The 21,034-nt window shown below is 43.6% G+C and overlaps 1 protein-coding gene across 3 annotated transcripts in view; it reads left to right on the top strand.

The window, feature by feature from the left end:
• The window catches only part of UBASH3B (ubiquitin associated and SH3 domain containing B), a 143,970-nt gene extending 127,592 nt beyond the window's left edge, over positions 1-16,378 (top strand). For 2 of the 3 annotated variants that reach the window (XM_060605063.3, XM_060605066.3), the window contains exons 12-14: positions 3,041-3,147; positions 4,824-4,933; positions 6,630-11,341. In XM_060605063.3, coding sequence (XP_060461046.1) covers positions 3,041-3,147; positions 4,824-4,933; positions 6,630-6,767 — 355 coding nt within the window. In that variant the 3' untranslated portion in view covers positions 6,768-11,341. Of the gene's footprint in view, positions 1-3,040; positions 3,148-4,823; positions 4,934-6,629; positions 11,342-15,168 lie in introns of those variants that run through there. The other variant, XM_060605064.3, reaches the window with a different exon arrangement.
• Positions 16,379-21,034: the final 4,656 nt, after the last annotated feature.

Raw genomic sequence — 21,034 nt, 5'->3', positions numbered from 1 at the left:
CAACCAGCCTGCAGCTAACATCAAACTCAATGGCGAAAGACTGAAAGCTTTTCCCCTAACATCAGGAACAAGGCCAATTCTTACCACTCATATTCAACAAAGTGCTGAAAAAGCCTATCCAAAGCAATCAGGTAAGAAAAAGAAATAAAAGGCGTCCAAATTGGAAACACAGAAGTAAAAATGTCTTTGTTTGCAGATCATATGATTTTATATATAGAAAATCCTAAAGACTACCATAAGGCTGTCAGAGCTAGTCAACAAACTCAGTCAAGTTGCAGGATACAAAATCAACGTACAGAAATCATTTGTGTTTCTATGCACTAACAACAACACACCTAAAGGAGAAATAAAGCAATCCCATTCACAATAGCATCAAACACATAAAATACTTAGAAATCAATTCAACGAAAGAGGTGAAAGATCTGTATACTGAAATCTGCAAGACTAATGAAAGAAACTGAGGGCACAAATAGAAAGATATCCCATATTCATGGATGAGAAGAATTAATAATATTAAAATGTCCATTCTACCCTAAGCCATCTGTAGATTAAATGCAATCCCTATCAAAATCCCAACGGTGTTTTCCACAGAAATCAAAAAAACAATCCTAAAATTTGTATGAGACCACAAAAGATCATAAATAGCCAAAGTAAACCCAACAAAAAACAACAAAGCTGGAAGCATCACACTTGCTGACTTCAAATTATACTACAAAGCTATAGTAATCCAAACAGTATGGTACTGGCATGAAAATAGACACAGACCAATGGAACAGAATTGATAGCCTAGAAATAAACCCTCCAATACATTCAACTAACATTTGATAAAGGAGCCGAGAATACTCAGTGAGGAAAGGATAGTCTCTTCAATAAATGGTGTTAGGAAAATAGCATAACAGCCTGCAGATACAGCAGTCACAAAAATTAACTCAAAATGGATTAAAGACTTAAAACATAACGACTGAAGCCATAAAACCTCCAGAAGGAAACATAGGGAAAAAGCTCCTTGACGTTGTTCTTGGCAACAATTTTTTGGATGGGACACGAAAAGCACAAGTAACAGTCGCCAAAATTTATAAGTGAGACTACATCAAACTAAGAATCTCCTGCAAAGCAAAAGAATTTAAAAAATTAAAAAGCAACCTACACAATAGGAGAGCATATGTACAAATCCTATCTCTGATAAGGGGTTAATATCTAAAACATATGAAGAACTGGTACCAAAAAAAATCTGATTAAAAATGGGCAGAAGAACTTCACCAATATTTTTCCAAAAATGACATACAAATGGCTAACAAGTACATGAAAAGATGCTCAATATCACGTGGTCAGGGAAATGCGCTTTTTTATTATGAAATTTATTGTCAAATTGGTTTCCATACAACACCCAGTGCTCATCCCAACAGGTGCCCTCAATACCCATCACCCACTCACCCCTCCCTCCCACCCCCCATAAACCCTCAGTTTGTTCTCAGTTTTTAGGAGTCTCTTATGTTTTGGCTTCCTCCCTCTCTAACCATTTTTTTTCCTTCCGCTCCCCCATGGTCTTCTGTTAAGTTTCTCAGGATCCACATAGGAGTGAAAACATATGGAATCTGTCCTTCTCTGTATGACTTATTTCACTTAGCATAACACTCTCCAGTAGGGAAATGCAATTTAAAACCACAATGAGATACCACCTCACACCTGTCAGAATGGCTGTCATCAAAAAGAAAAGAGCTGTTGAGTGTTGGTGAACATGTAGGTCAGCGTAGCCACTAAGGGAAACAATATGGAGATTCCTTAAAAAATTAAAGATAGAACTCCCGTAGAATCCTGCAATCCCACTTCTGGGCAAATATTCAAAGGAAACGAATACAGGATCTCAAAGAGGTATCTGCGCATGATATCACTCGTTTATGGAATCTAAAAAGCCAAACTCCAAGAAACAGGAGTAGAATGTGGTAGAAACTGGAGCGGGGGCAGGGATCGGGAGATGTCGGCCAAAGTGTACTAACTTCTAGTTGATAAGTTCTGGGGATCTAATGCACACTGTGGGGATTATAGTTGATAATATTGTATTACATACTTGAAAGTTGCCAAGATGGTCGAACATAAATGTTCTCACCACAAAAAGGAAACTGATCATGTGACGTGACGAAAGTGCTAGGCAACACTATGGTGGATAAATCGTCTTGTACTATGTAAGGGTATCCGATCAACACTTTTACACCTTAAACTTTCATGACGGTAAGTGTCAGTTATAACCCAATAAAGCTGGAAACAATGTAAAAATAAATAAAACCTATCCTTACAGCTTCTCATGGGTAAGGCTACAGAAGAGAGGCTTAGGAAATCTCCGGTGATCTAAAGAGAGAAAGAGAGGGGGGCGCCTGGGTGGCTCAGTCGGTTAAGCATCCGACTCTGGGTTTTCGCTCAGGTAATGACCTCACAGTTGGTGAGTTCGAGCCCCGCCTCAGGCTCTGCACTAACAGCCAAGAAGCAGCTTGGGATTCTCTGTCTCTGTCCTCTCTCTGCCCCTCCCCTGCTCATTCTCTTTCTCTCTCAGAAAATAAATAAATAAAACATGAAAGAAAAAGAAAAGAACAGTTAACATGTTGGAAGGGAAGGGAAGGAAGGAAGGAGAGAAAGAAAAGAAAGGAAAGAAAGAAAAGAAAGGGGAGGAAGGAAAGAAAGAAAGAAATCAATCTAACCTCTGCTTCCTGTTAGCAATGTGACCTAGCACTGATGGTAAGATTAGTCAAACTGCTTATGAGTTATCCTGCAAGTGATATCTGCAAATGAAAAATGTTTCATTTTTCAGCCGGTCACTCTAACACCACACATGCACAGCCTTTATTTCTGTGCATTGTGTACGTTTGGATCCCACTTCTACGTAGTGGAAATACTCTTCCCTATACCTCCATCCTTTCTAGGGAAATGGGTGAACAGAAACATGGAACTCTAGAAAGGCCTTGAAAGAAAACGTTTAGAATAATATCAGTTGCTTTGTCTTGGGATCAAAATGTTTTCATTGCCTTTGTTCATTTTTCTATTACAGACCTCACATTCCAGTCGGCAAATTAGTGGTTTCAGAATCCTATGACACTTACATTAGTAGAAGTTTCCAAGTAACAAAAGAAATAATAAGCGAATGTAAAAGTAAAGGTAGGTGGTATTATTTTGGACTCCATATTTAAAAATGTGATCATTTAGGGGCGCCTGGGTGGCTCAGTTGGTTAAGCGTCCAACTCTTGATTTTGGCTCAGGTCACGATCTCACGGTTTTGTGAGTTCAGGTCCTGCGCGTCGGGCTCTGTGCTGACAGTGCAGAGCCTGCTTGAGATTCTCTCTCTCCCTCTGCCCCTTCCACACTTGTGCTCTCTCTCAAAATAAATAAACAAATGTTAAATATGTGATCATTTCTCCATCCTGGTTAATAAGCTATTCAAGATATTCTAACTTGCTTAATAAGAAAGAAAAGTAGTTCTAGACCTTCATGTAGATACTTCCACGTTAAATTTGTAATATCCTCTCTTGAATAGCTAAAATGGCAGATATTCCATAGGAATACACCAGATTTAGTTACTGTATGAAATAGTTTACAATTCTGCATAACACTATTTTGCCTATAATTTGATCCAGGGGCACAGGCACCCACACACAAACACACCTTCGCCAATACACGGTCACTGCTAGCACTGACCAAAAGCAGTGTTCTGGAAGATTCCAGTATGTTCCCTATTGAATCTTATAAACACTGAACTCAAATATTAAGTGATACAAAAGACAATTCACTCTAAATTTTTAGATAAAAAAGGATTACAAAAGCGTATACGCATTACCATTCCTTTTTAAGTTACTTATCTTCGGGGCGCCTGGGTGGCTCAGTCGGTTAAGCGTCTGACTTCGGCTCAGGTCATGATTTCATGGTTCATGAGCTCGAGCCCGGTGTCGGGCTCTGTGCTGACAGCTCAGAGCCTGGAGCTTGCTTCAGGTTCTATGTGTGTGTCTCCCTCTCTGTCCCTTCCCCACTCACACTCAGTCTCTCTCTCTCTCTCTCAAAAATAAAAATTTTTTAAAAATTGATAAACCACTCACTTCATTACTACTCCTACGCACCCACTGTAAAGATACTCATCAGCATATTCTATCAGCCAGAAAGTATGAAGTGCTCACACAATTCTATAGTGGTGACATTGAGAATTGTTATTAGAAATGGCAGAGAGCCCTACAGACACAGAATAATTCGTATCTTGATTGTGGAGGTTACGAAGAGTTACACAGGAGATAGTTGGATAAACTTGGTGCAATCGAAATAAACCAAGTAGGTTATATCAGCATCCACATCCTGATTGAGCTCGGGTACCATAGCTAGGCAAGATGTTACCACTGGAGGAGGCTGGATGACCGGAATATGGGACCTCCTTGGTGTGCGTATGTGTGTATATAGTATACAGTTTAGTATATAGTATATATACGATACACACACACAATATATGTTTGTGTATATACACGTTACACAATATAGAGGTCATACGTATATAATTATATATATGTATATACATTATATAACTTAATATATTGTAAATATTTATATATTGCATATATACATAATTATAACCTCCTGTGCATCTATAATTATTTTAAGATTAAAAGGGTTGGTTTGTTTTTTAATGATGTTAGGCTGCCTTAACAATCGCTTAGCCAAATTGTCTCTTTCTTGAGAATGTTTGTCCCTCCCTGGAACATTCGTCTTCCAGTATTTATGGAGTTAACATAGGTCTTTATAGGAATGGTCTTCCCAGTCCCTTACCTTTTTTTTTTTTTTTTTCTCTTCTCCAGGAAATAACATCCTGATTGTGGCTCACGCATCTTCCCTTGAAGCATGTACCTGCCAGCTCCAGGGTCTGTCACCCCAGAACTCCAAGGACTTTGTACAAATGGTCCGAAAGGTAATTCACACTTACATTTCGGAGGTCTGTGGTGCCAAGTAGTCTCAGAGCAGTTCGATGACTGGCCGGTAGCTAAGTTGTTCGCAGCACGAGTTTATCCTGAGCTGGGAATACGCACGTATTGATTCACTCGACCAAGATGTCCTGAGTGGTGCTCTGTGTAAGGCACTTTATGAGGCCTCGTGGAAGAGAGAGGTGTTTGAGCTGGTTTTAGTTGCTAAGAGTGCACATTTAGAAAGGAGCTGGGAATTATCAGCAGACTGTCTGGATTTCCCTCGGGGGGCCATGGATTGGATGAAGAGGGGGGAGTGGACCAACACAGAGCCTCTGAAGCCTCAGCCAGAAGAGAGGGCCTGGCAGGTAGGCCAAAGCAAGCAGTGATTTAAAACGATCAGGCTGGGGGCGCCTGGGTGGCTCAGTCAGTTGAGCATCCGACTTCGGCTCAGGTCACGATCTCACGGTGTGTGAGTTCGAGCCCCACGTCGGGCTCTGTGCTGTCAGCTCGGAGCCTGGAGCCTGCTTCGGATTCTGTGTCTCCTCTCTCTGCCCGTCCCCTACTTGTGCTCTGTCTCTCAAAAATAAATAAATGTAAAAAAAAAAAAATTTTTTTTTAAACGATCGGGCTGTTGGGCAAACCAGGAACAAGGCCACAAGACAAAACCCATGAGACTGACCAACACATCTGGCTTCTTCCTTCTCGTGCCTGTGCAAGAGGCTTTCCTGTCAGTCGCCCTCCCACACGCTTCCCTCCAGGCTGACTTACGTGCTTCCTGTATCTGCCCCCGGAGAACCTGATCCAAACTCGATTGCGATTCTTTCTCTCCGTTTTTAAAAGCTTATTTATGCGTCCACGTCTCCCCGTGACTCCGTAAGCTGCTTGAAGGCAGAGATTTTTGCCTTTCTGTATAACTGCAGCTCTGGTGACACACACAAAAATACATTTCGAGCTGAATTTAGGAACGGCACAGCTCCCGCTTTGAATGTTATAGGTGCCCATGCCAAAAAAAAAAAAAAAAGGACAAAACTGGGTGAAATATTTTTCAAAATAGCATCCTCTCTCTCATTGCCCAAATATTATTTCTGAAATGTCCCAGCTGCATTTTTAGCTTGATTTGCAATTAAGAATCAACTCTGAGCACCTCAGCTTTCTGCATTATTGTCCGCTTTCCTCCCACACAATCAAGAAGCAATCTATACACCATTACTTAATTACACTAGGGAGCTCACCATTTAATAAAGCCTTCCGATGAATCCCCTTGCAGTGTAAATACTCTTCCCTCTAATTTGTCAGTTTTGTCCATCTCATTTGTCTTTATTGACTCTTCCAGGAGACACAGGTCTGCCGAGCCCCTATTAATGCCTGTGAATATTTTTTTTTTAATGTTTGTTTATTTTTGAGACAGAGAGCGACAGAACATGAATGGGGGGAGGGTCAAAGAGAGGGGAAGACACAGAATCCGAAGCAGGCTCCAGGCTCTGAGCTGTCGGCACAGAGCCCGACGCGGGGCTCGAGCTCCCGGACCGCGAGACCGTGACCTGAGCCGAAGTCGGATGCTTAACCGACTGAACCACCCAGGCGCCCCAATGAATATTCTTTATTCTCATGGGCCACCCGAAGATCTTTGTGTCTAGGTAAAAGTTAAAGCATTAAACCTCTGTTTTCTATTCTTCCCTATCTTTACCACTCTGACTTCAGATCCCATACCTGGGGTTTTGTTCCTGTGAAGAACTGGGAGAAACTGGAATATGGCAGCTGACAGACCCACCTATCCTTCCTCTTACCCATGGACCAACTGGGGGCTTTAACTGGAGAGAGACCTTGCTACAGGAATAAGCCACACCAGTGAATGAGATGGAAAGGCTTTAGCAAGCCTTTGGGAGAAGGGTCTTTCTGTGTGTTTAGTAACAGTGGGAAAGTCGGCACCACCTTCTCAGTGGACAGCTCAGAATAATTTAGCCTACTTCCTTTCACGCTTTCACGCTCTCATGATGAGACCGTGTGAAGGAGAAAAAGACTTGATTCAGGGATAAAATTCATTCTCTCTGGATGCTTACCTAGCTAACAAGGCTTTCGAGAATTGTCTTCACAAATCGAGGCAGCTGCTACGGCAAAGGATGGGTTTCTTCCTTCCTTCTACGCATGGCCAAGGAGTCAGAGCGCTCCCAAAGGGAGCGGTCAGCTCGCGCTAAGGAAAGGTTCGGGATGAGGGAGTAAGTCCAGAATCCAGCTGTACGTGGGCAGGAGGGACACTGAGCTGCCATTTTGGTGATGGGATTTTCTTTTTAACTCCATGTTCCGGTTAGGCAAAGCCAAGCTGAAGAATTCTTTGACCGTTCTTAGAAAACATGCCCCTGCAGAGTTATTCTTAGATTCCCCATCAAATTCTACCCTCAACGTGACCCACCCACCAGTGCTGCTGGCTCAAGACGCCTGCTTGAGGACTCACATCCACCCCGGTACCACCACACTGTCTCTAGAACAGCTGGCTACAGCTTTTTGCTACAGTCCTTCTCCCTCGCTTCTGTCTGTGAAATGGGAGACAAAGCACTTTTGGAGACTCGGGAGGAAGATAAACGTGTGAAGTATTCAGTCGTAGGAGCAAAGAACTTGCAAAATATAAAGTCACCTGGAATTTTCCATGTCCCAGCACTTCCAAACGGCCATGATTTGCTTGTCTTTGCCCATAGAGTCTAGACTGTGGTAACTGGTTAAGGATGTCGACGATTTGAAAGCATGTACGTTCGATACATTATTTGAGTCAGCAAGCAGCTCATTCTTGTGCAATATGGACATCTTTACAAACCATTCCAAGGGTCAGGTCATTGTACACTTAGGGTACCTGTCAAACATAGCAGAACATCCACCAATGGATCGGTTATACCAGGGAAGATATTGAAGTCAGGGAACTAATTTAAAGGATGACAGTCACGATCGCTGTTTGTGCTGTCGTTTTTATTTGTGTGTTTTTCTATAACTTAAAATATGTAGGTAGGGCTACTTAAGAAAAGGTGGGAGAGCCATATCCTGTGGTTTCTCCTCATACCTTGCTCCCCAAATTCAGAGGGAGTCTATTTAAAAGAAAAATAAATGACAATCAAACCAAAACATCAGTTATCAATGTGTATTTAATTGTGTGACTAGCTGACCGTTGGCAACAGACAATGGTCTGGTACAGTGTAGTTCACTAGATAGAATATGTGTGCAAAAGTCCCAGACGTTTAAAGGAAACATTAGTGCAAAACAAATCAATAGACGTTGTGGCACTTGAATAAGCTTCAAAACCCAAATAGACGTAAAACCCAGTATGTAAAAATAGATCTATGCTCCTGTTTGAAACTGGCATTTGAGGATTCCTAAAAAGTAGTAAAAGGATGCTGGCTATGCATGTTAATCAGCAAGAGGCTTACAGTTGGTTTTTCTTTCTTTTTAAGTCACTTGGACACATAGGTCATGAATTTTACATTTTAGGAAACAATCTTGATTTCTTCCAGCACTGCACAAACACTGATCCCGCTACTGGGTATAAAAGTACTCTGGGCGGATACCATTGAGTGATAGAAAAGTTTTAACCTTATAATGGGGGAAATACTCCTTTCTCTTAAAAGGTTTTAAGAGAAAAATCACGTTACAGCCGATGTAACATCACTGCTGTTCGTTCTTTGATCTGTCATGAAGTGAATCCACTGTTTAACCAGATCTGTCACATTTATTAGATTCTCCACAAATTTTCATGGACTTCCAATGCTCAGAATAATGCTTGAACACTTTACGTCCGATTTCCTTGAAAGCTATAGCGGTGTGTTCTCGGCAGGGTCTGTACTTGAACTGAACAAAGTTTAGAATAGGCCACGCCCTCCCTCGCTCTTGGCTGTCTCGGTCCTAGATGACCTGATAGGCCAGGTTAGCTGGGCAACAATCTATCGTCCTTAGCACAATATGGACAGAGTCTTAGGCTGTCATGTACGTGGGCAGGAGGCACAGATCTGAAATCACTTTCTGAATAATTTAGGTGGAAAACCCTGAATTAGAGAGTTTATTCCTCTGCTTGAATCCTCTAGATTGTTTATCAAAATGGTCTGAATGGTTGGAATTCCTATTAAATTCTCTTTTCACATATACCTGTTTAAAAAACTAAACTCAGACTCCCAACTGAGAAGTTCTCTGAAAATCATGTTGAATCTATGTGTAGTAAAAGGAATGCACAAGTATATTACATGATTTCATTTTCATCCACAAAGCCTAGGTTGATATTACAACCTGAAGTTCAGTGTGGTTCTTTTGGATCTGAGGCTGATATTTATTAAGAACAAAACCTGGAAGGGAGGAGAGAGGAGAGAAGGAAGGAAGGAAGGAAGGAAGGAAGGAAGGAAGGAAGGAAGGACATGCAAGAGAGGAAGAATCAAATGTTTCTGGTAGAGAGGATTTTTTTTTTTTTAATGTAGAAAGTTACCTGAAATGAACAGAGATGAAATTAACTGAAGGATTTAATCTGGGACTGAAACTCTGCAACAGTTTGCTGCTTGCCCTACTGTGCCACATCAATCGGCTAATGCCCCAGGATTATTCATAGATGGGACTTGGGTTTCGGTGATTTTAACACGCCACGTCTATTCCTTGTGGACTAGAATAATTGGCACATTTTAATGCACAAGCTGGGAGTCTTACTTTCCCAGGCCCTCTTCTCCATCGCTGTGTCGGTAGCTAGGAGCTTTACCCCAGTGTGGAGTTAGAATACAGTGTTTTCCATTACATTTAGATTCATAGAATCTGAATGGCTGATTAAATGGCCATCTGATGGCTAAAAGAGGGGGGTATTTTTCACCCTGTAGTGGAAGGCTTGGAGGAGTTTCTACTTTTTATTTGAAGTATACTTTAACCAAAGAATTATTTTAGAATAACCTTATATTTAGAAGATGATTTTGCAAAAAATAAACATAAAAAAACAAAAAATACTATCTTCTGGAGTGAGGTCGGTTTGCTAAATCACTGTGGATAATTTTCCCGCATTTCAAGCTGATGTGGTCATTTTCCCGTCAGTGGTATTTGGAGGCATATACATCGTCATCCAGCTGTGCTTAGCGTTACCATAAATGTACCTTTTCCACTCAACTAGCTGTGTTCCTATTAAAGGCCAGTTACCCAGTGTCACTGGGTACTCACTGAAGAGCGATGGTCAGAGAAGTTCCCATCTCCTTGCCTTTGTAGGAAAGCGTCTCCTGTTGTAGCAAAAAGGAAAGCATTCCTCCGTAACCTAGGCACTCCGCAACTCCAGTGTTTAATTTGAGACCAGTGATGAATTGCTCTTTGGAATCTACTCTAAGTAATGCGTGTGTTCGAATACAGATGAACCTCCTTTTATTTTCACAGGCAAAGTCACAACTGTACTGTGTCTGCACGAACTTCTCAGATAATGAGGCACAGGGTTATTTGCATTTAAATTGTAGTCCTGCACGTATGAGAACTGAGAGGTGCTAGCTAGTCCGGGTGCCTTGCCAGGAGGGATGATGAGCCTGGCCTTGGAGGGTAGGGAAAAGAGCTATTTAACATCTACGTAGGTTAATATTCACTTTACAAAGGTGATGGCGGGGGGGCGGATATTTTGTTCGGTGATGGCAGATGCTTTTCCTGTTTAAACATAGGATTCAAATCGGGTTTACTTCTCTTGAACACTTCACCATTATGACTTTTCCTAGGAAAGGTAACTAGCTAGAAAGAAAATTCAAGGGAAGGAAGAACTGCCGTTAAATACAGAGGAAATAACGTGATCTTTAAATACATATAATGTTGTGTTCAGTCTATGTAAGCTTAAAATAATAGCAAGTAGTCAGACTTAATACACAATCAGCTCTTAGAAACGTATTACACAAAACCACTTAGCTGCCTCGGCCCCCACAAAAATCAGAATTTTATAGCTGTTTTGAACTATTCTTGGACTTTGTACAGGATACAATTGTATAACGGGAAATGTGTGCTGGTTCTTTTCTCTGATTGTCACTCAAGATGGGAACACCATCCCAAAGCGTTCTGGTTCTGCACAGACCATTCCCAACCTGCTGTTTCTGGAGGTGTATCCGTTTCACTCTCATTTATAAGGCTATTGTATCGTGTGCGGTTTTTTTGTTTTTGTTTTTGTTTTTTCGGTTTCTGGGGGCTTGGTTCGGTTTTTATTCTACGTGATTCGGGTGTATTTATTTGAAGAAAAAGGTCTGTAATTATAAAAAAGGAAACCCGCACCAAATTGTATCGCCAAGTTCCTTGTAAACGACCTGTGGCATCCGTGCTTTCCTGGCTGTGTGTTCTTCCTCTGGATACTGCTGTAATTAGATCATTCCATTCCACGAGCATCTCCGTTGAAGTGGTTCATAGATGATTTAATAAAGAGGAGCTGTGTCCTCAGTCAATCCAGAGCCATCTCCTATTAAATTCTGAGTGGTCTCTCTTCCTTCATGTCTTTCGATGCTGCTGTGGTCATTACTATTTCATCAATGTCCATTAAGAGTGTGATCCTTGGGGCGCCTGGGTGGCTCAGTCGGTTAAGCGGCCGACTTCGGCTCAGGTCACGATCTCGCGGTCCATGAGTTCGAGCCCCGCGTCGGGCTCTGTGCTGACAGCTCAGAGCCTGGAGCCTGTTTCAGATTCTGTGTCTCCCTCTCTCTGACCCTCCCCCGTTCATGCTCTGTCTCTCTCTGTCTCGAAAATAAATGTTAAAAAAAAAAATTTAAAAAAAAAAGAGTGTGAGCCTTCACTCAGAGGGCCAGAGGGGCATTTGCTGCTGATGGAAATGGAGGGATGATGCTCCAAGCAGCACTGTGGGTCTCCCTGGTCCCCTCTGGCGAGGCTGCTCTCCGAGTCACCCAGGCTGGAGAGGGGACACCCAGGAGTGAGAAAACAAGCTCCAAAATGCTCCCACTGCCCACAGGCGAGCCTTCACCCCTCACCCCTGCTCACTTTGAGGACGTAAGTGCTCCAGGAATGATCCATAGACTAAGAATTTGGGTAAATGAGGGGCGCCTGAGTGGCTCAGTCAGTTAAGCATCCGGCTCTTGATTTCATCCCAGGTCATGATCTCATAGTTCAGGAGTTCAAGCCCCGTGTCAGGCTCTGCATTGATAGCGTGGAGCTTCCTTGGGATTCTCTCTCTCCCTCTCTCTCTCTCACACACACACAAAATAAATAAATAAACATAAAAAAGGAATTTGGTAAGACAGAGGGAAAATCCAGCTCAAGCTAGGTTCCACACTCCCCAAAGCCGTAATAGAGCCCATTTTTGAGGTACGGATACATTAAGCTGATGTAGAACAAGCCACGTGTACCAATTTATACTCCGACGCGAACACAGATTTTCACGGACACAGCCAGCCACTCCCCTGACACGGTTTACTGCCCGAGAAAACAGCAGCTCCTGCTGCTGTCGGACAAAAGACCGGGTGTGTTTAGCCTTGTGGCTCGTCCTCGGTCGTTCTCTGCTTGACAGACGCCCTAACTCATTTTGCCCTCTTGTGATGGAAGGAAAGGCTGCCTGCACATCCAGAGAAAATGAATCCGTATACTCTGGATTGATTTAAGCTGCAATCAACGAAATGTCTTTTTTTTTTTTCTTTAAAGACTAAAAAACAGTCTTCCTCCTGAAGAAACAGAATACTTCATTTTGCCAGAAATCAACCTGTAAAACCCAGATGGCTTGCTCCTGACCATGAAAAGAAACAGGTTTAGATAGATCCCCGGGTGCCAGTCGTACGTTGAGAAGGAGAATCAACACAGCCTATCACTGGAGAAGAATGTCATGCTGTACCACAGAGGAAGCCCTCATTCTGGGGTCAGAGCTGGGTTATTGCTATCCTGGCTTAGCTGCTTGCTAGATCCCTTGGACTGTTTGCCCCTGCGAAACGGGCACATAAGTTTTTACGGCATGGTTGTATGAAATGGGATAATGAGTATGAAGAGCCTAGGGGCGCCTGGGTGGCTCAGTCGGTTAAGCATCTGACTTGGGCTTAGGTCACGATCTCACAGTCCACGAGTTCGAGCCCCGCATCGGGATCTGTGCTGACAGCTCAGGGCCTGGATCCTATTTCAGATTCTCTCTCTCTCTCTCTCTCTCTCTCTCTGCTCCTCCCCCATTCACACTCACTCTCTTTCAAAAATAAACATTAAAAAACTTAGGTAAGTAAATTAAAAGCCTAATAGGACATGCTAAGAAGAAGACACTACTTCCTAATAAATAAACAATTGCTTTTGCTAAAGCCAAAAGTAAAATCACACATGTAGCTGTTTTCGTATCTGTGGAAAATATCAGGGGCAAGGACTATAAGTAGCCTCATGCATTCCAGTCTCACGTTACTGTTATCCCCATAAATTGGCTTCCGCAGTCAGAATGGTGCAAGGGGGTGTGTTGGTTGAATTCCGGAGTTTGACGAAGAGGCTGCCTTAATGGTTTACCACCTTCCTTTTTTGTGTCACCCTTTATGGTCTTAAAAACAAACACGTTTGCATTGGAGCCTCACAATTTTACAAGGTAAGGAAATCAGGCATTATTAACGCACTGTGTGAAAGAAACGAAGACACTGGGGCCATAGGTTCATTCATCGTTCCACCATATTGATTAGATGCTATGTTCTTAGCAGGGTGGCCGGCTGGTGCTACAGTAGCAAATACAGCAAGATCCCTGCTCTTGTGGAGCAGAGAGATAGACCCTGAATACATAAACAAGATAATTACAGACGTTGATCGATGTTGTCTAAGAAGAAAACTGCGTTATACGACAGTAACTCCGGGAGGGATGTGGGGCAAGGCATACGTCACATAAGGTCACGTATGGGGTCCCCCAGCAAGCTGGCAATGAAACTCCCGGCTAAGGCTGAGTAGAAGCTGGTCATGGTCAAGAGCTAACTGAGGAGGCTCCAGGAAGGCAGAAGGATCGCAGATGCCCCCAAGTGAAAAGGAGTTAGCTGGGTGAGAACACAAGGGGTCAGAGAGCTTTAAAACTTAGTAAGTGTGGCAGAAAGTAGGGAGAAACAAGAATGTTTTTATAAGTTTAAGTGGTTAAAAAGCATCAAATGAGAGAGACCTGGGGGGCCTCAGTCAGGTAAGCGTCCAACTCTTCATTTAGGCTCAGGTCATGATCTCATGGTTCGAGAGATCGAGCCCCATATTGGGCTCTGCTAACAGCATAGAGCCTGCTCAGGATTCTCTTTCTCTCTCTCTCAAAAGAAATACACTTAAAAAATATCAAAAGAGAAATATTATTTCATGACCCATGCTAATTATATAAAATCCAAATTCCCGGGCCTATCAATAAAGTTTATTGGCACACAGCCAATGCTCGTTCGCTTACATATTGCCTAAAGCTGCTCGGTGCTTTATAGGAAAAGTTCGCCAACCCCTGTCGTAGACCATGGTGAAATCTTCGGGTTTGGTTCGAAGCCCAAGGAATCCAGCCCAGAAACTAGTTTACCGGGCATAACAAATTAATGGATTGGTGGTGTTCAGAGGCTGGCAAAATGATAGCATTTGTTGAGTGGTTATGTGTACCTAACACTTTCCTAAGTACTGACCAGACGTAAGCTTTCTTCAATCTTCTGTTATTTCCAGTTTACAGAGGAGGAAACGGAGCCTTAGGTGCGGTAACTCACCCAAAGTCCCATGGCTAGTACACGTTAGAGCTGACATTCGAGCCAAGTCAACCTGGTTCCGAAGCCTGGACTAATCGCTTAAAACGTTTTTTGTAAAGAAACTTTAAGGAAAATATTGCCCGGCCCGGAGGCACCTAGCAGATACGCAGTTTCTTCGAAGTACCCGTTTGGGAACCACTGCTCTCATTCAATCCCCTCATTTGTGGGACCAAGGACCCCCAGGGAACTCATTTGTCCCAGGAGAGAGATGTGAGCTGAGGCCCAAAGCTGGCACACTGGCTTTTCGGTGGTGCATTCCCCCAAACCACAGTTTCCTTGTGAAATCAACTCTTACTTGGGTTTTGTGTGTGTGTGTGTTTCCAGAAATGATCCACGTGATTCAATTCTAGGCAGAAGTCTTTAGAACAAAGGCTTGGCAGACTCCCTCCTTTTGCAGCTGCATCTAACCTCCAGTGGTTCCTGGGGGCATGGAATATAGCCCCAGCCCCCTGCAGTCTCCAGACCGATGGAAGATCTTTTATGGGCCTCCGTGCTAGGCACTTGGGATACTGTCTCTGAGTCATACCACACAGTCACCTTATGCTATAATTCTCCCCATTTTACAGATGAGGAAACTGATGCCAAGAAGCAAGTACGTTATTCAGGGCTCCACAGCCACTAGTGACGGGGCCCAGGTGACAGTCCAGGTCTGTGTGCCTGCCTCCTACCCCAGCCCCACCCCATCCCACTAAGCTCCGCTGCTGCTATAAAAGCCTTCTCTCAACCACGACGGCTGCTGCCCTACTTGAGAAACTCCGCAGCTACCCTGCGTGTCTACAACAGAGCTATAGACTCCCTACAGCAGGTGTGAACTACCCACCCAAGGCATCTGCTGGGAAATGCAGGTGAGGCCACTTCTGGCCTTGACCTTGGGAAAGGCCATGGGTTCCTCCCAGCAGCCGTGAAATGTCAAGAAAGTTTAGGCCCTCTGTTAATTGCAATAAAAAGCCCGGTGGCTTCTACACGTGGGGAAATCCCGTCTCGCTTCTGACCCTTTAAACAGGCCACCTTTCACGCACTTCATCAATGTCTCCCTTTTCAGTTGTTTTTTCCCCCTCCCTCTGACAACCGACGTTGACCAAGGCGATGGCAGGAAAGAGAAGATGTCTGTTTCTCTAAAATCTGTCCCCACGCCCCCACCCCCTGAAATGTGACTTCCTATTAGTGCTGGCACACAGTAGGAGGATTTCATTAAATGAAGATCAAAATGACCCGCTGGCTGTCAGTTGCAAGGCCTCCCACATGCAAGGTGGCCAGTAGACTGTCCCATCAGAGTACAGATAACAGGTCACCCCATGACCACCGCACTCCAACCTCGTCTTTTCCTTCCACCCGGCTAAGCAGCCACCAGAGCCACCTTCTGCTGAACCCCCTGTGGGCTGCAGGGTGAAGTGGGGGTGGCGAGGGGGTGGAAAGAACCGAGAAAACCACAAGTGTGTGTCACTCAGGGTCACCAGCCTGCCTTCCGGCACTGCCCCCACGGACCATTTTAAACCTCAGACCACTGGACTATGGTGACGTGTGTCAAGGTCTGTGACAAGTTAGATATCACACCGGTGGGTGAAAAAGATACACTCATCATCGCCCACAGTGCAATTTAAAGCAAGGTCTCCTCGGGGCGCCCAGGTGGCTCAGTCGGTTGAGCATCCAACTTCAGCTTAGGTCATCATCTCACGGATGGTGAGTTCGAGCCCCGCATCAGGCTCGCTGCTATCAGCCCGTCAGTACAGAGCCCACTTTGGATCCTCTGTCCCCCTCTCTCTGCCCCTCCCCTGCTCTCTCAAAAATAAACAAACATTAAAAAAATAAAGCGGGGTCTCCCTTAATGCTCCAGAAGAATGAGAGGTCAAACATCCTTTGAGGTTTGAGAGCAAAAAGAACATCTCAGATGGAGAGTCCATCCTTTCCTTCGCTCCCTCATTTGACAATTTATTTCAAGTGCTGTCGTGGGGTCAGGTTCCCCAGGTCAGGTGTTGAGAAGGAGATTTGTGTGCACAGGTTTACGGGAGATGCTTTTGGGGAGGACACTTGTGAAGGAAGCAAGATCGAGCAAAGCAAGATACTGGAGTGAAACACTGGGACGACAAAGGCCTCTCCGGATCCGGATCCTGCAGAGAGGTCGGGAGCTAGAATGTTTCCCTTCGGAGCTGTTCCGTCTTGGGACAAAGAGGACAGAACGGCTAAGTCCCTTCCTGAGTGCCCCATGCTGGAGGGAGGATGTTGGGTGAGATGGGTCTATCCCACCGAGAGCAATTCCCAGACCCAGCTGGCATGTCCCATCCCTTCAGCTGCTGGGGGATCAAGGGAGAATCTGGGGGGCACGTCAGAGTATACACCCCAAGTGCCAACTGAGGACCAGCACTTCATTTAACTAACTTGAACTTTTTGGTCTGAATGAGACCATGAAAAGCAAATATGGAAATATACCAGGTTCTCTTTGTCTATTACACTGAATCAGTTCTGGGGTGACTCTAAATAATTACTTAAAAACTGCACCATGATAGGGGCACCTGGGGGGCTCAGTCGGTCAAGCATCCAACTCCTGGCTTCGGCTCGGTCATGATGTCGCGGTTCGTGAGTTTGAGCCCCAAATTGGGCTCTGTGCTGGCGGTACGGAGGCTGCTGGGGATTCTCTGTCTCCCTCTCTCTCTCTGCCCCTTCTCTGCTTGTTCTCTCTCTCTCTCAAGATAAATAAGCTTTAAAATAATTTAAAAATACAAACCAAAAAAACCCTCTACTATGGCAAACAACCCTGAAATCCAGCTACAGGTGAACAGGGAAACAAACCATGGTACGTTTATAGAATGAACCACTTCTCAGCCCTAGAATGAATGAACCCTCAACACACGCTAACGTCACAGGTGAACCTCAAAATATGCCGAGCAAAAGAAAATAAAAGGAAGTGCACACTGTATGATTTCATTTATGTAACTTCTAGAAAATTAAAACTAATTGATGGAGACAGAAAGCAGATCTGTGGTGGCTTCAAGGTGGGAGGTGATGGGGGGTGGGGACAGGGGAGCGGGTTACAACATGCAGGGGAAAGCTTGTAGGTGTAATGGGGATGTTCGCTATCTTGACCGGGCATATGCACACGTGAACATTTATCAAATTGTACACCTCAAATACATACTGCTCCTTATGTCAATTACACCTCAACAAAACTATTTTTATTATTTTTATTGTTTATTTTTTGAGAGAGAAAGAGGGATGGGTCGGGGAGGGGCAGAGAGGGAGAGAGAGACTCTCAAGCAGGCTCCATGGTCAGTGCAGAGCCCAACATGGGATCGATCCCACGAATCGTGAGATCACGACCTGAGCTGAAATCCAGAGTCGGATGCTTAACCAACCGAGCCACCCAGGTGCCCCAAGAAGGCTATTTTTAAAAACATTTTTTGCTGGGAAAGGACCCGTGCCAGCAGGCCTCAGGGACACCAAGGTAGAGAGAAACAAACCCTGTTTTCGGGAAGCTTGGAGTCCACCAAAGGAGACAGAGGCGTATTCAAAGACACATAATGCAAGTCACGATAAAAACCAGTATAATAACAAAGAAAAAGAAAAGCTCTTATGGGGCAAAGAAAAGCGGAGAGGTGACTTCTTTCTAGGAGTACCGAGGCTAGTAATGGCTAACTATGTGCCAGGCACTACGTACATTAATTTAATTCTTACAGCAACCATATGAGTGGGTGCTGTCATTATACCCATTTCACAGGTGAGGAAACTGAGGCTTTGGCTCCAGAATCCATGTTCTTAATCGCTATCACTACTCCTCCCTGATTTGATCTGGGCCTTGGAAGATAACCAGAATCTCCCCAGAGAACAAAGGCGATTTTTGGCAGAGAAGGCAGTATGAACTCTGACCCAGTAAGACTACGACTACAAAGGGGCACCTGGGTGACTCCGTTGGTTAAGCGTCTGACCTCAGCTCAGGTCATGATCTCACAGTTTGGGAGTTCGAGCCCCACATCAGGCTCTCCACTGTCAGCCTACTTCTGGTCCTCTGTCTCCTTCTCTCTGCCCCTCCCCCACTGGTGTTTCTCTCTCTCTCTCTCTCTCTCTCTAAATAAAAAAATAAAGCTAGTATCCTCAAAAACATTATAAAAAAATAAAGACTACAACTACAAAAAATGTATTGTATGCCTGAAATACAGCAAGAATTTTCTAGGAGTATATTTTGGGCCAGGGTAGAAAAGGGGGTTGAAAAGTAGATTGGGGCCAGGGTGTGAATGGCCTTCAATGTAGTGTATATTTTGGACTACACTGTAATTTTAGTTTCAACGTCAGGATATTTTATTCTCTGGTCACCTGAGTTCTATGTTCATTCTGTTTTCACCCATGTTTCCATACATTTTTACCCAACAGAGAAAATTACAGAAAACCACCACTGGGAAAGAGAGAAGCAGAGTGACCCTTCAGAGTGATTAATTCTACCTGAATTTAATTCAGAGCTGGACCATGATTTTTTTTTCCACTGGCTTAAAATGAAACGGCCCATGATGACATTTTTACTTCTGTTTCCTGTAAAAGTGGTTTTGGCCCTCCTCACACATTCATGTTAGACGATGTGTTCATGATCTGGAAAATCAGTATCTAGGTCCAGACATGATGCTGGTTCCACGATGGCCCATGTGACACGAGACCGGAAGTAAACTTCTTTCCCTCTGTGCTTTGACAGGAAGTGTTAGAAAATCCTGTAAGGAACAGCACTCTTCAGGTGAAAATGTGAGAAACTAACCATAAGCAATTCACACCTCCCATGGGAGGCCCACAGAGAGCCTTACACATGTTCCTTGGGCTTTCTTAAGCGGGTAGGAGACAGGGTACAAAAATAAGGCATCGCCCTAAAGCAAGGACATGGCAGCAACAGGAAAATCAGATGCTCAGACACCACACAGCCTTAAATACAAAAACTGGAAGTAACTGGAGAGAATTTCATGTGGGAAAAAAATAAAAATCAGACCAAAGACTTAAGTCTTGGTTTGTCTTCTCAGCTCTGCCATTGACTGTCCCTTCTAGCAAACTCCTTAATTCTCTATTTTAAAAAATGGTATAATAAGGGGCACCCGGGTGGCTCAGTCTGTTGAGCGTCCAACTCTTGATTTCAGCTCAGGTCGTGATCCCAGGGTCATGCGATCGAGCCCTGCATTGGGTTCTGCGCTGAGCACAGAGCCTGCCAACTTTCCCTCTGCTCCTCTCCACTGCTTGTACTCCCTATAAAATTTTAAAAAAGAATAAAATAAAAAATGGTACAATGCAACCTATCCATTCCCTGCTTCCATAAGCAAGTCAATATATGTCAATATAGTCAACAAGCAATTTATGGAGAATCGTCTAGGACCCTAGCCACACCGGCTAGTAGCAGGGTGAAGGCTAGCTCCCACATGTCTTGATTTCTGTTCCAGAACACTGTCAGTGTTGTTCAAACTTGACTTATGATACCCTGAAGAGCTTGTTAAACACACAGGTAGCTCCTGATTCAAGTGAGAATCCGACTTAATCGGTCTGGGGCTGACCCTAGCAAACTGCCTTTTTTGGCTAGAGGCCCAAGGCATTTTTATCATCATGCAATTCGAGAAACATCCCATTATATCATGTTACGCCCTACAAGAAAATTCAATTTTCTCTCCTCTTTTCAATCTGTTCCTACCCGTTAAAATAGGTTAAATATTTGAAAAACATTTTCGGTGGATAGAATTTTCCCTCCCCAAAGTATCAACACATTTACAGAACAGCAGCACTCATGTCTGTTGGTTTTAAATTTTATTATTTTTTAAAGTAATTTCTACACCCAACGTGGGGCTTGAACTCATGACCCCAAGATCAAGAGTCACATATTCTGTCAACTGAACCAGCCAGGCATCCCATCAAGACCCATTTTAATTAAAACCAGAAAATATTGTTTCCTTTATAATTTGTCAAACATTGCAGACTAGACTATTTTCGAACCATAAGTCTAACCATAAGTATTTTGCTGTGTGTCCTAGAAAAAATGAAGTAACGCATCTCAATTTGCCCAATTAATGACAGTTCAATACCAAAATAGTTCGTTTGCCAGTTGTCACCCCCTACGAGATCATATTCTCCTTGAAAACAAGGAATTTATCTTTTATATGCGGTATCTTGGAACAATACATACTAGATGGCTGGATAGATGTAGAGACGGATGGATGGATGGATGAAGATTTTTTAAATGATCAAATAACGAGACTGAATTCTAGCCCCTGAAGACCATTATACATTATTGTCAGAAACAAAATATTCACAAAGGTTCAGCATGGAGAACAGACAGAGGGTTCCTGGAGGGGTGGTGGGAGGGGGTATGGGCTAAAGGGGGAAGGGGCATTAAGGAATCTACTCCTGAAATCACTGTTGCACTAGATGCTAACTCACTTGGATGTAAATTAAAATAAATAAATAAAAACAAATAAATTG

Source organism: Panthera onca, chromosome D1, assembly GCF_046562875.1.
Source record: "Panthera onca isolate mPanOnc1 chromosome D1, mPanOnc1 haplotype 2, whole genome shotgun sequence".
In the NCBI taxonomy this organism is placed as follows: Eukaryota; Metazoa; Chordata; class Mammalia; order Carnivora; family Felidae; genus Panthera; species Panthera onca.
This window is presented reverse-complemented; position numbering and strand designations above follow the sequence as displayed.